This window comes from Ipomoea triloba, chromosome 4, assembly GCF_003576645.1.
Source record: "Ipomoea triloba cultivar NCNSP0323 chromosome 4, ASM357664v1".
Classification (NCBI taxonomy): Eukaryota; Viridiplantae; Streptophyta; class Magnoliopsida; order Solanales; family Convolvulaceae; genus Ipomoea; species Ipomoea triloba.
Window position 1 is genome coordinate 32,302,800 of NC_044919.1, and position 12,362 is coordinate 32,315,161.

Genomic DNA, 12,362 nt, shown 5'->3' on the forward strand with positions numbered 1-12,362 from the left:
GACCTTTGCCTACGTGGAAGCCACTAACATTCCACTCTCCGTCGCTCTCAACTGCCAGGTGCCAACGCAGACCATACGTACCTTTTTGTCAACTTGGCAAGATCGTCAACTTCCTCAAAACGACGCCGCTTCCCCCCTCCCCCAAATATTTAAATCCAGAATCTCCATAATTTTGCCGCATTTCCTAGAAATCCATAAGGAAATTGCAAATTACATTTATAGATAGAAACCCGCCAGGGAGGAAGAGTATGTAATATTGTAATGTAATCAGTCCTTTAAGCAAGCAGAAGAGACAATTCCTCGCATTGGCCGTTTCAAAAAGCTGCGTTTTTCTCCGTTTCTTCCGTTGTTTGTATCCCCGTTCTCATCCGCCGTATCGCCGGTTTTGTTCTCTCCTATTACGGTAAGGTTTTTTTTTTCGTGCGTTTATGCTGTTTTGTATTGCGTGGATATGGTTTTGATTGGCGACCGGATTGATTGGATCTGATTGTTCGGTTTGTGCGTTTTTGTGTTTGTGTAGGAGGGATGGCGAATAGAGTGGAGCATGAATACGATTACCTGTTTAAGATCGTGTTGATCGGAGACTCTGGAGTCGGGAAATCCAATATTCTGTCCAGGTTTACCCGAAATGAGTTCTGCTTGGAGTCCAAGTCCACTATCGGAGTCGAATTCGCCACCCGAACTCTTCAGGTATTGTCCGCTTCTCGCTCTGTTAGCTCTGTGTGATAGGTTCGATTGTTGTCGAGATAGAAACGCTTATATTTGCAGTCCAATCTCTGAAATAGAGCCGGAGCTACGGTTTCAATTGTTGCATTTTCGAGTTTTCATTCTATAGGTTGATTTCAAGTGTTTATAGGTTCTGTACTTCTGCTGTAGGGGTGGACCACTATGAGTGTTCTTTCTACGAGTGTTTGGTGAATGCTCGAGTGAAAGAATTAGACAACAATTTCATATGATATGAATTAATTGCATAATTGCTTGCTGCTTCTCACTTTGAAGTTGGAAAGACACAGAGAATGTGTGGTTATTTTTTGGTGTTCTTTTAGCAAAAATTTCTTGACAGAACCGGAAGTTTATTGTGGAGGTGTTTGAATTTTTACAAGGAATTTAGCCAAAAGATATAGTTTTCAATTGGAAATCTTATGATGTATATGCCCTATGCTTAGTGGATGTATCTGCCCTTAATCCCCATTATTCAATTTTTCTAGGAGTATCTGTTTTGCAATGCTTCTAACTTGGTGTCATAGCATATTTACTGCAGAGAACCTTTTTCTCAGTCTTTGTGTGGTTTGGTTGTATGCATATGATTGATGAATCTCTCCTATCACATTCATGGATCTAGTAAGGAAAGGTAGGAAGGTCTCTGGTCTGTGACCTATATACAGAGTAACATGTAAGTTTCACCATTGTTGCATGCTTTATTGAAAAAGAGGAACTCAAATGGAAAATGGCTAAATTCATCTTTCATCATATGTGACTAAATGTGATTAATTCATCAGTTTTTGAAATATGCATTCTGGATGGAATTTGTTTTTTACTCATGAGCAATAATAGAATTGGCATCCATGTTTATTTCTTATGGTCTACAATGCATCCTATTTCTTTTTAATTTTTTATTGTATAGTGCTTCTGTACTTTAGTATAGAGAAGTTGGGCTCCTTTGAATCACCGATGCTACTTACCTGGTCCTATGATGCAGGTGGAAGGAAAGACAGTCAAGGCTCAGATTTGGGACACTGCAGGCCAAGAAAGGTACCGAGCTATCACCAGCGCTTACTACAGAGGAGCTGTAGGTGCTCTCCTTGTCTATGACATAACAAAGAAGCAAACCTTTGAAAATGTCCTAAGGTGGCTGCGAGAACTAAGAGACCATGCAGACTCTAACATTGTCATCATGATGGTTGGCAACAAGTCGGATCTCAACCACCTTAGAGCAGTCTCGGAGCAGGATGGTCAAGCTTTGGCTGAAAAGGAAGGGCTCTCGTTTCTAGAGACATCTGCTCTGGAAGCAGTTAACGTTGAAAAGGCTTTTCAGACTATTTTGGTGGAAACCTACCATATAATCAGCAAGAAGGCATTAGCTGCAGAGGAAGCAGCAAAAGCCGCAGCCCTTCCTGGTCAGGGCACCACCATCAACGTTGATTCCTCTGACAATGCTAAGAGAGGCTGCTGTTCAAACTGAGTTGAATTTCCCGGAGGGAAGCATGGGTGGTTTTAGCAAGCACAAACTTTTTCTTTTTTAAATTTTCGTATTTTCTTTTTCTTCTCTCTGAACAAGAGAGGCTTGTAGAGTACTTTCTTACCGCATTGTTACAAAAGAGCTCGTGAATGTTAATTGTTTAGTGGGTTAGGAGGATGTTCTCTAATATGGCGCACCAAAGAAACAAAAACAAAAATATTAGTTTTCTGCGAGGTGGAAGAGTGGTGGTTTGAAAACAGAAGTTTTGATAGCGAAGTAGTGCTAGTGCTCTTTGCGTGTCCACAACCACGGATGCAGATTGCAGGCCTACCACCTAATCCTTTGATTATATAAATGATTGAAATGTTTACTTTTTCAATGTGTGCCGTTCTAGTGAAAGGCATATTTTACCTGTAATCCGTGGGAATTATTCGTCCCATTGTTTAGTACACTACTGTTTCTCACCTCTGATCTCCACGTCGTTGTTAATGGGATTACGTGATGTCCACAGCGTGAGGCTGTGGATGACTAAGTCTAACGTAAATTAAAGACAGCCTCTCAATATGACATTCTGACGTTAGTGCAGTGAAGGCCAGATTCCTAGCCGCAATTCTAATCAGAACCAGAAATAGTTTCATGTTTGGTTTGCAGGGAATTTTCTTGGGTTAATCAGAGCCATATTGCCCGAAACTATGCAATGATCGTTAAACCCTCTAAATCAGTGACAGAATGAATATTAAAGGATAGAAAATAACAAACGAATGGTAAGTAATGAACCCCATTGCTAAGATTCTTGTTCTATTTGTATGGTCACATGATGGATTTTGAACTTTCTTTCACAATATTCCCTAACCCTATGAAGGACTTCATTTGGATTTGCCCCGGGCTCAGTTACAACGTGGCACGCCAGAACAGTTTTTCCAACTGTGATGGACCAAACGTGCAGGTCGTGGACATCATGGACCCCGTCTATGCATTTCAGACCGTTCTTTAGTTGGGAGATGTCAACTTCCTGTGGTGTTCTCTCCATCAAGATTGAGAAGATATTTCTGAGCATCGGTATAGTGGTGCTGAGAGCGACGGTTGAGAAGATGAGAGTGCATAGCAGATCAACCAGGAACCATTCTGGTTTCGCCCACATGATAGCTCCAGCAATCATCACCCCAACAGATTGAATCAAATCAACAATGACATGCAGGTATGCCCCTTCGACGTTTATGTTTAAGATTTCCGTCTGTCCAGGTGAACCCGGCATCATTATTTTGCTCTCTTCTCCATTTCCAGGACAGAGTTCTTCCAATTCATGATTGTGATGATCTTCACTTCTATGGGAATGGTGAGAATGACCATCTCCACTTGTGTGGTGGGAATGGTGAGAATGACACGAATGAGAATGATCATGTCCGAGCCACAGAACTGTGATGCAGTTAATTACGAACCCAAATGCTGCAGTCGCAAACATGAGCATCCCATTAACTTTGACATTTTTGTGAAAAATTTTCTCGAGTGCTTGATAGATCAAGATCCCAGAGATAAACCATATCAACTGTACCGATACAAGGGCACCCAAGACTTCAAGCCGATGGAACCCATACGAGTGTTCTGATGTAACCTCCCAGCCCGAAACCCATACTGTGAAAAGAGAAATCGAGAATCCAGCAATATCAGTTAGCAAGTGACCTGCATCAGTTAAAACAGCAAGGCTATTCGCTTCTACGCCTCCAATAATCTCCACAACCATGACGGCTGCATAAAAGATTATAAGCCCACACAGCTTCGTAGCGGACTTTGATCTGTTTCTTGAATCCAACGTATTGTATTCTTGTTGCGAGAACAAACAGATGGGACTGCAAGAAAATTGTAGGGGTTTGGGGCTGCCATATAGTTCAGCTTCCTGCTTTTGTTGTATCAAACCAGAATCCTCCTGCTGCTCCATCTATTTCAATTAATTTTACTACTATACATTAGTTTGCTTGTTAGACACACAAATCGTTGTACAGAAGTCACATGCAAGATTCAAAACATAATTAGACCAACTGGCTCTCAAAGCATACTGATTAGTGCAGATTCAGTGGGACGTGTAGATGAGGATATGCACACTTTCAAACTAAGAACCATCTTAGAAGCAAAGCAAAAGAATGAAATGAAAAAGAAAAAAAGGTGGTAAGTTGTCCATAAGCTCAGTCCCTCTAGTAGTCATATATGATATGCACAGTTTATGCACGCCACTGAAAAAGAGTAAATTTCTTACATACACTGCTTTAAAAAGGAATTGATCACTATTTTCACCACCACAGTTGAATCGGGTAAGTTAAGATGCTAACTCCAAACTTTGGTCATACTCACAATATATTTATCTTCTCCACAAAAAATCCACTATTACATGCACCCCACCTTCCCTAACTCTGCAGTGTGATTAGCCCCACCATCCATTGAGAATTTTGTTTTATACAATTTAATAAACAACTTGCACTCAAGCCAATGAAGCCATCTTGTTTCAGAATAAAGTTCAAATCTTTTGAGTATAGACAGGCTCTGTCTGGTCAAAAAAGAACAGCAGCTAATATGGACCCTGATCATTTTTTAGGCTTTGGAATCCATTCCATTTGAATTACAACTTCAATTTGGATCATCAGTAAAAAAATCAAAGCCGCCACCACTAGATTTCCATAGAACCGAAATGCTTATTATCCCCCATCCCCATCAAATGTGCATTATTAAAAAAAAAAAAAAAAAAACCATCAAGGGACAACCCCAACCAAGTTGGTCAAATTGTTGACTTGATAACCACAATGTTACAAGTTTGACTCCATGAGCGGCCGATTGGCCTTCTTGGTTTGATCCGGTCAGGGCAAACAATACAGGTAAACCACCTTGTGGTCCTTTGCTGCTAGGGTCACAAGACAGGACAAGAGTTAAAAGAGATGCAAAGTGCACACATTCGAGTAGTGACAGAGAGTTTCCCTCTTCACCAAAAAAAACAAAAAGGCATCCATATTGAAGTATAGTTTAGCGGTAGACTGGGATTCAAACCCCACCACTCCATCTTCTAATAGATATATGAAAAAAATTGCTTATTATTCACAAGAATAACTCCAAAAAAAGGTTCCCACAAATCCACAATTGCAACCAAGAACCAAACCAAAAGATAAAGCAATCTACTTATATGCTGCAGTTTGCAAAGAAATTACAGAGACCCCACAGCAATCAAAGCAACCCAACTATGGAACTAGTTGAACAAGACCTCAACACATTCAATTTTATCATTTCCCTAATTAGTTCAAGACCTCAAACATATTGGCACTGGTAAAAATAAACCCCAAAAGCATAAATTTCCTTTAAAAAAAAAATCAATGCATCCAATACCATGTTGCCCTGCATTCTGGGAAAAAACATAAACACGCATTGATCGGGGAGGAACACAATCAAGTGCTGAGAAATGACATTTACCATTTCTGATACGACAAGAAACATTAAAGCAAACGATTAAAGACGGAGAGATGGTATCAAATGACACACCGAATCGTTAATTGTGCCGATAAGAAATTTACCTGGAGACGGGGAGAAAGAAAGACGGTAGCCCGGAGGAACGCCGGAGATTATGTCTTCCGGCGGGCTTCCGATATCCTGAGAATATTTCCACAAACCCGAATTTTACATTGCGAGATCGCATTAAAAGACTAGGATACGAATGGAAAGAATCAAAGAATATCATCATTGCTAAGAACGGGGAGGAGCGTGTGGCGCGTGAGAGAATATGACGACGGTATCAATCCAATAGTATATACGGTCAATGGATACGGTATATTAGTTTATATATGGTCAATGGATACGGTCAATGTATTCATGATCTTTTTAGTCATACATTGGACATTGTCAAAGTACATAAGCAGGGTCGGCCCTGGGCATGTCTTTCCAGTGCCACTGCACAGGGCCCCCAAAATTTGGGGGGCCCAACTGTAAAAAAAAAATGAATATATATATATATATATATATATATATAGTATTTTTTATGTAAAAATTTTACGTGGTCCAATCACTTGAAAGTATCAAATGTAAATAAGAATGGGAGTTATTTTTTGAAAAGAAGAATGGAAGTTATTAATTTGAGTATGATTAAAAATATGCAGATCAATTTGAATGTGATTAGAATTAGGCAAGGCAATTTGGTATGATTATGGAAGGGTGGCATAGAGATAAATTGGAATAAATTCATAACTTTAGCATATGTAAGGGAAAATTATTTGGCAATTTCTTTGAAGATCGGAAGTCAGTCAACAATTTTTCGATAATTTTGGTTTTCAAACAAGTTCGCAATTTTAATTTTGGCTATCTCTTCAACTCTTTAAATCTCAAAGAATGAAATTGCAAAACATCAATTAATTACGGTAATACATAATTTGATAAGTTTTATTTATTTTTAACTATATATTTATTGAACAACATCAACAAGATTTTCATATATCTATAATTTTATATAATTTTTTTTTTGTATCAATAGGATTTTATAATTATATTTTCTAGAAAATATGTATCTGGGTTGGGTTAGAGAAGTGTAAAAAGAAAAGAATAATCTACTATTTCAATTACTATCGTCTTTACAAAAAGAAAAAAAAAAGATATTCAGTGTTGAAATTGTTGAAATTTTACATTTTTACCTGCGCGATCAAGTATCTTACATTGTAAGAGAGAGTCAATGGATTAGCTTTAATTGCAATTGAAAATGAGATTTTGGAAAAGGTTGATACTTTTTAAATGAAATATTAGATATATTATTTTTGAATATTTTATGTTTTTGATATATATATATATATATATATATATATATATATATATATATATATATANCCCACAAATCCACAATTGCAACCAAGAACCAAACCAAAAGATAAAGCAATCTACTTATATGCTGCAGTTTGCAAAGAAATTACAGAGACCCCACAGCAATCAAAGCAACCCAACTATGGAACTAGTTGAACAAGACCTCAACACATTCAATTTTATCATTTCCCTAATTAGTTCAAGACCTCAAACATATTGGCACTGGTAAAAATAAACCCCAAAAGCATAAATTTCCTTTAAAAAAAAAATCAATGCATCCAATACCATGTTGCCCTGCATTCTGGGAAAAAACATAAACACGCATTGATCGGGGAGGAACACAATCAAGTGCTGAGAAATGACATTTACCATTTCTGATACGACAAGAAACATTAAAGCAAACGATTAAAGACGGAGAGATGGTATCAAATGACACACCGAATCGTTAATTGTGCCGATAAGAAATTTACCTGGAGACGGGGAGAAAGAAAGACGGTAGCCCGGAGGAACGCCGGAGATTATGTCTTCCGGCGGGCTTCCGATATCCTGAGAATATTTCCACAAACCCGAATTTTACATTGCGAGATCGCATTAAAAGACTAGGATACGAATGGAAAGAATCAAAGAATATCATCATTGCTAAGAACGGGGAGGAGCGTGTGGCGCGTGAGAGAATATGACGACGGTATCAATCCAATAGTATATACGGTCAATGGATACGGTATATTAGTTTATATATGGTCAATGGATACGGTCAATGTATTCATGATCTTTTTAGTCATACATTGGACATTGTCAAAGTACATAAGCAGGGTCGGCCCTGGGCATGTCTTTCCAGTGCCACTGCACAGGGCCCCCAAAATTTGGGGGGCCCAACTGTAAAAAAAAAATGAATATATATATATATATATATATATATATAGTATTTTTTATGTAAAAATTTTACGTGGTCCAATCACTTGAAAGTATCAAATGTAAATAAGAATGGGAGTTATTTTTTGAAAAGAAGAATGGAAGTTATTAATTTGAGTATGATTAAAAATATGCAGATCAATTTGAATGTGATTAGAATTAGGCAAGGCAATTTGGTATGATTATGGAAGGGTGGCATAGAGATAAATTGGAATAAATTCATAACTTTAGCATATGTAAGGGAAAATTATTTGGCAATTTCTTTGAAGATCGGAAGTCAGTCAACAATTTTTCGATAATTTTGGTTTTCAAACAAGTTCGCAATTTTAATTTTGGCTATCTCTTCAACTCTTTAAATCTCAAAGAATGAAATTGCAAAACATCAATTAATTACGGTAATACATAATTTGATAAGTTTTATTTATTTTTAACTATATATTTATTGAACAACATCAACAAGATTTTCATATATCTATAATTTTATATAATTTTTTTTTTGTATCAATAGGATTTTATAATTATATTTTCTAGAAAATATGTATCTGGGTTGGGTTAGAGAAGTGTAAAAAGAAAAGAATAATCTACTATTTCAATTACTATCGTCTTTACAAAAAGAAAAAAAAAANGCATTAAAAGACTAGGATACGAATGGAAAGAATCAAAGAATATCATCATTGCTAAGAACGGGGAGGAGCGTGTGGCGCGTGAGAGAATATGACGACGGTATCAATCCAATAGTATATACGGTCAATGGATACGGTATATTAGTTTATATATGGTCAATGGATACGGTCAATGTATTCATGATCTTTTTAGTCATACATTGGACATTGTCAAAGTACATAAGCAGGGTCGGCCCTGGGCATGTCTTTCCAGTGCCACTGCACAGGGCCCCCAAAATTTGGGGGGCCCAACTGTAAAAAAAAAATGAATATATATATATATATATATATATATATAGTATTTTTTATGTAAAAATTTTACGTGGTCCAATCACTTGAAAGTATCAAATGTAAATAAGAATGGGAGTTATTTTTTGAAAAGAAGAATGGAAGTTATTAATTTGAGTATGATTAAAAATATGCAGATCAATTTGAATGTGATTAGAATTAGGCAAGGCAATTTGGTATGATTATGGAAGGGTGGCATAGAGATAAATTGGAATAAATTCATAACTTTAGCATATGTAAGGGAAAATTATTTGGCAATTTCTTTGAAGATCGGAAGTCAGTCAACAATTTTTCGATAATTTTGGTTTTCAAACAAGTTCGCAATTTTAATTTTGGCTATCTCTTCAACTCTTTAAATCTCAAAGAATGAAATTGCAAAACATCAATTAATTACGGTAATACATAATTTGATAAGTTTTATTTATTTTTAACTATATATTTATTGAACAACATCAACAAGATTTTCATATATCTATAATTTTATATAATTTTTTTTTTGTATCAATAGGATTTTATAATTATATTTTCTAGAAAATATGTATCTGGGTTGGGTTAGAGAAGTGTAAAAAGAAAAGAATAATCTACTATTTCAATTACTATCGTCTTTACAAAAAGAAAAAAAAAAGATATTCAGTGTTGAAATTGTTGAAATTTTACATTTTTACCTGCGCGATCAAGTATCTTACATTGTAAGAGAGAGTCAATGGATTAGCTTTAATTGCAATTGAAAATGAGATTTTGGAAAAGGTTGATACTTTTTAAATGAAATATTAGATATATTATTTTTGAATATTTTATGTTTTTGATATATATATATATATATATATATATATATATATATATATATATATATATATATATATATATATATATATATATATATATATATATATAAATTAATTACGGTAATACATAATTTGATAAGTTTTTATTTTATTAATTACGGTAATACATAATTTGATAAGTTTTATTTAACTATATATTTATTGAACAACATCAACAAGATTTTCATATATCTATAATTTTATATAATTTTTTTTTGTATCAATAGGATTTTATAATTATATTTTCTAGAAAATATGTATCTGGGTTGGGTTAGAGAAGTGTAAAAAGAAAGAATAATCTACTATTTCAATTACTATCGTCTTTACAAAAGAAAAAAAAAGATATTCAGTGTTGAAATTGTTGAAATTTACATTTTTACCTGCGCGATCAAGTATCTTACATTGTAAGAGAGAGTCAATGGATTAGCTTTAATTGCAATTGAAAATGAGATTTTGGAAAAGGTTGATACTTTTTAAATGAAATATTAGATATATTATTTTTGAATATTTTATGTTTTTGATATATATATATATATATATATATATATATATATATATATATATATATATAAAATGAGGAGCCAAATTACAAAATTGCACAGGACCCCTATTTTGATTGGAACGGTCCTGTACATAAGAGAGTTTCAAAATGGTCATCGAATAGATGAAATATGATTTTGGATATTTAAAAATCACGAGTTTTATTTTTATCAAACACTCTATCTTATTTACCGACTTTATACCCTTTAACATTACGTTTTATACCATTTATTATTTTGTCACTAGTCACAACAATAATAATTATTTGAGTAATTCTATAATCCTTTATGATTTCATATCAGTATTTGATTTGTTCCTTTTTATTCTTGATTAATACAAATAATTAATTTTTAAGGGTCACACTTGTGTGAGACCGTCTCACGTATCCTTGTTCGTGAGACGTGTTGGGTCGGGTCGATGCACCATGCAAATGTCACACTTATATGTGCAAATGTTATACTTATATGCTCAAATATAATACTAATTGAGAATACAATTTTTGTTACTTATAAGAGAAAAAGTGTTACATTTTCCATAATAAGTAATGTTCACAATTTTTCCTTACTTATAAGGGAAATATAATACTTTTGAGGAAAAATGTAATACTTTTAAATCGAAATGTAAAAGTATTATATTTTCCCTTAAAAGTATTACATTTACCCTTATAAGTAACAAAATTTTTATTCCTAATTAGTATTACATTTGAGCATATAAGTATGACATTTGTGCGTACAAGTGTTACATTTACACCATGACCCGACCCGTCTCACGGTAAGACGGCCTCACACAAGTTTTTGCCTTGCACTATTGCATCCCATGCCATGCTTACAATTTTCTTTGCCTTGAATTTCTTTTGTTTTCTTTTTCTTTCTTTTTAGCTAAAAAGTTGAATCTCCAATCTCAAGAGTTCTACACGTCCCGACTCGACAAAACATATGAGATGATGTAAATCATGGTAACTCATTTTAGTCTATATGCTATTTCTTTCATTTCCATCTACAATAATTATATTCATTCATATCAAACAATGTAATTTAAATTTATATTTTATTCTCATATTATTCTTTTCCCACCAAATTACAAAAATTTTCATCTCTAAATTCCTTCTCATAACGAACCCAACCAAAGGCATTGTAAGAGCATCTATATCAGTGCATATTTCGTGGTTTTTCGTACAATATCTTCTGATTTGGATGAGAGAGAAGCAGTGTGAGAGAAAAAATACACCCTGCAATGAAGGGTTCTTGGCACAGTAAAATGTCACTCACGGATTCCAAAGGGAGCTGCACCACTGTCGCGTCAGGCGCGACTAACAACTTCATTTTTTTTTTCAAATATGATTTGTCTTTTTTCCTCCCTTCTCATTTTCTATTTCTTAATTACACTTATAAAAATTTCTATAAAAAAGGAAGAAAAAAAACTCCATTGATAATGATGCTTTAAAAGGTGCAAAATAAGTGGTGAGTTGGTGATCAATGAATGACCAAGCTACGGTCTACATCTACTATACTAATAAGAGCCAAAGAGAGTTAGGTTTAAAATGGGTAGAAAAAATGACAGTCAAATTATTTAATCAAATGGATGGTTCAGATGAATTATTTAATCAAATAGATGGTTAAGATAATTCAAATTAATATTATTAATAGAGATTACCTAATTTAACCTTACTTTTATGATTATCCGTTAAGTTTTCCGTTAAATATTCTCTTATTCGTTAATATTCCGTTAACTTTTAACTTACCCATTAATTTCTATAAGAAAGATCTTAGGTTCGAACCTCATCTCAATCAAATTTGACATAATTAAGTTTCTCCAATGTTTATTTTAATAAATATTTGAAAGTATATCAATGCAAGATTATATAGAGAAGTTATACATGGGTAATTGAATGTCGAATTTTTTTTATTTAAATATAACTCAAAGTATATGAATCCAAGATAATATAGAAAATTCATTATAATTATTACTAAAATAAATGTTTGCAACCTTGTAAAATCGATAGTCTAAATATTTGGTCTAAAAATGATAGTCTAAATAAATACTACTTTTTAATTTGAATTTTTCTAAGTGTTCTTAATTCTCTTTTGAGTAACATTGTCATTGTCTTCATCTTTACTATTTGTTCTCTTCCTTTTT

At 34.1% G+C, this 12,362-nt stretch overlaps 2 protein-coding genes across 4 annotated transcripts; one reads left to right on the forward strand and one right to left on the reverse strand.

Annotated features, from left to right (window-relative positions):
• Window positions 1-192: 192 nt before the first annotated feature.
• On the forward strand, window positions 193-2,643 carry LOC116016660 (ras-related protein Rab11C-like). Its single transcript, XM_031257020.1, has 3 exons — window positions 193-403; window positions 521-690; window positions 1,700-2,643. The coding sequence occupies exons 2-3, from the start codon at window positions 526-528 to the stop codon at window positions 2,180-2,182; spliced, it is 648 nt and encodes a 215-aa protein (XP_031112880.1). The 5' UTR covers window positions 193-403; window positions 521-525; the 3' UTR covers window positions 2,183-2,643.
• A 240-nt stretch (window positions 2,644-2,883) lies between these two features.
• On the reverse strand, window positions 2,884-7,602 carry LOC116016659 (metal tolerance protein B). Of its 3 annotated transcripts, XM_031257017.1 has the most exons (3): window positions 5,731-5,863; window positions 5,546-5,634; window positions 2,884-4,115 (listed from the first exon to the last, which is right to left on the reverse strand). In XM_031257017.1, exons 2-3 carry the CDS (start codon window positions 5,630-5,632, stop codon window positions 2,964-2,966), a joined length of 1,239 nt encoding a protein of 412 aa, XP_031112877.1. In that variant the 5' UTR covers window positions 5,633-5,634; window positions 5,731-5,863; the 3' UTR covers window positions 2,884-2,963. The 3 variants fall into 3 exon arrangements, with proteins under 3 accessions (XP_031112877.1, XP_031112879.1, XP_031112878.1); XM_031257019.1 differs by lacking the exons at window positions 5,546-5,634; window positions 5,731-5,863 and adding an exon at window positions 7,471-7,602; XM_031257018.1 differs by lacking the exon at window positions 5,546-5,634 and having other exon boundaries at window positions 5,731-5,866.
• Window positions 7,603-12,362: the final 4,760 nt, after the last annotated feature.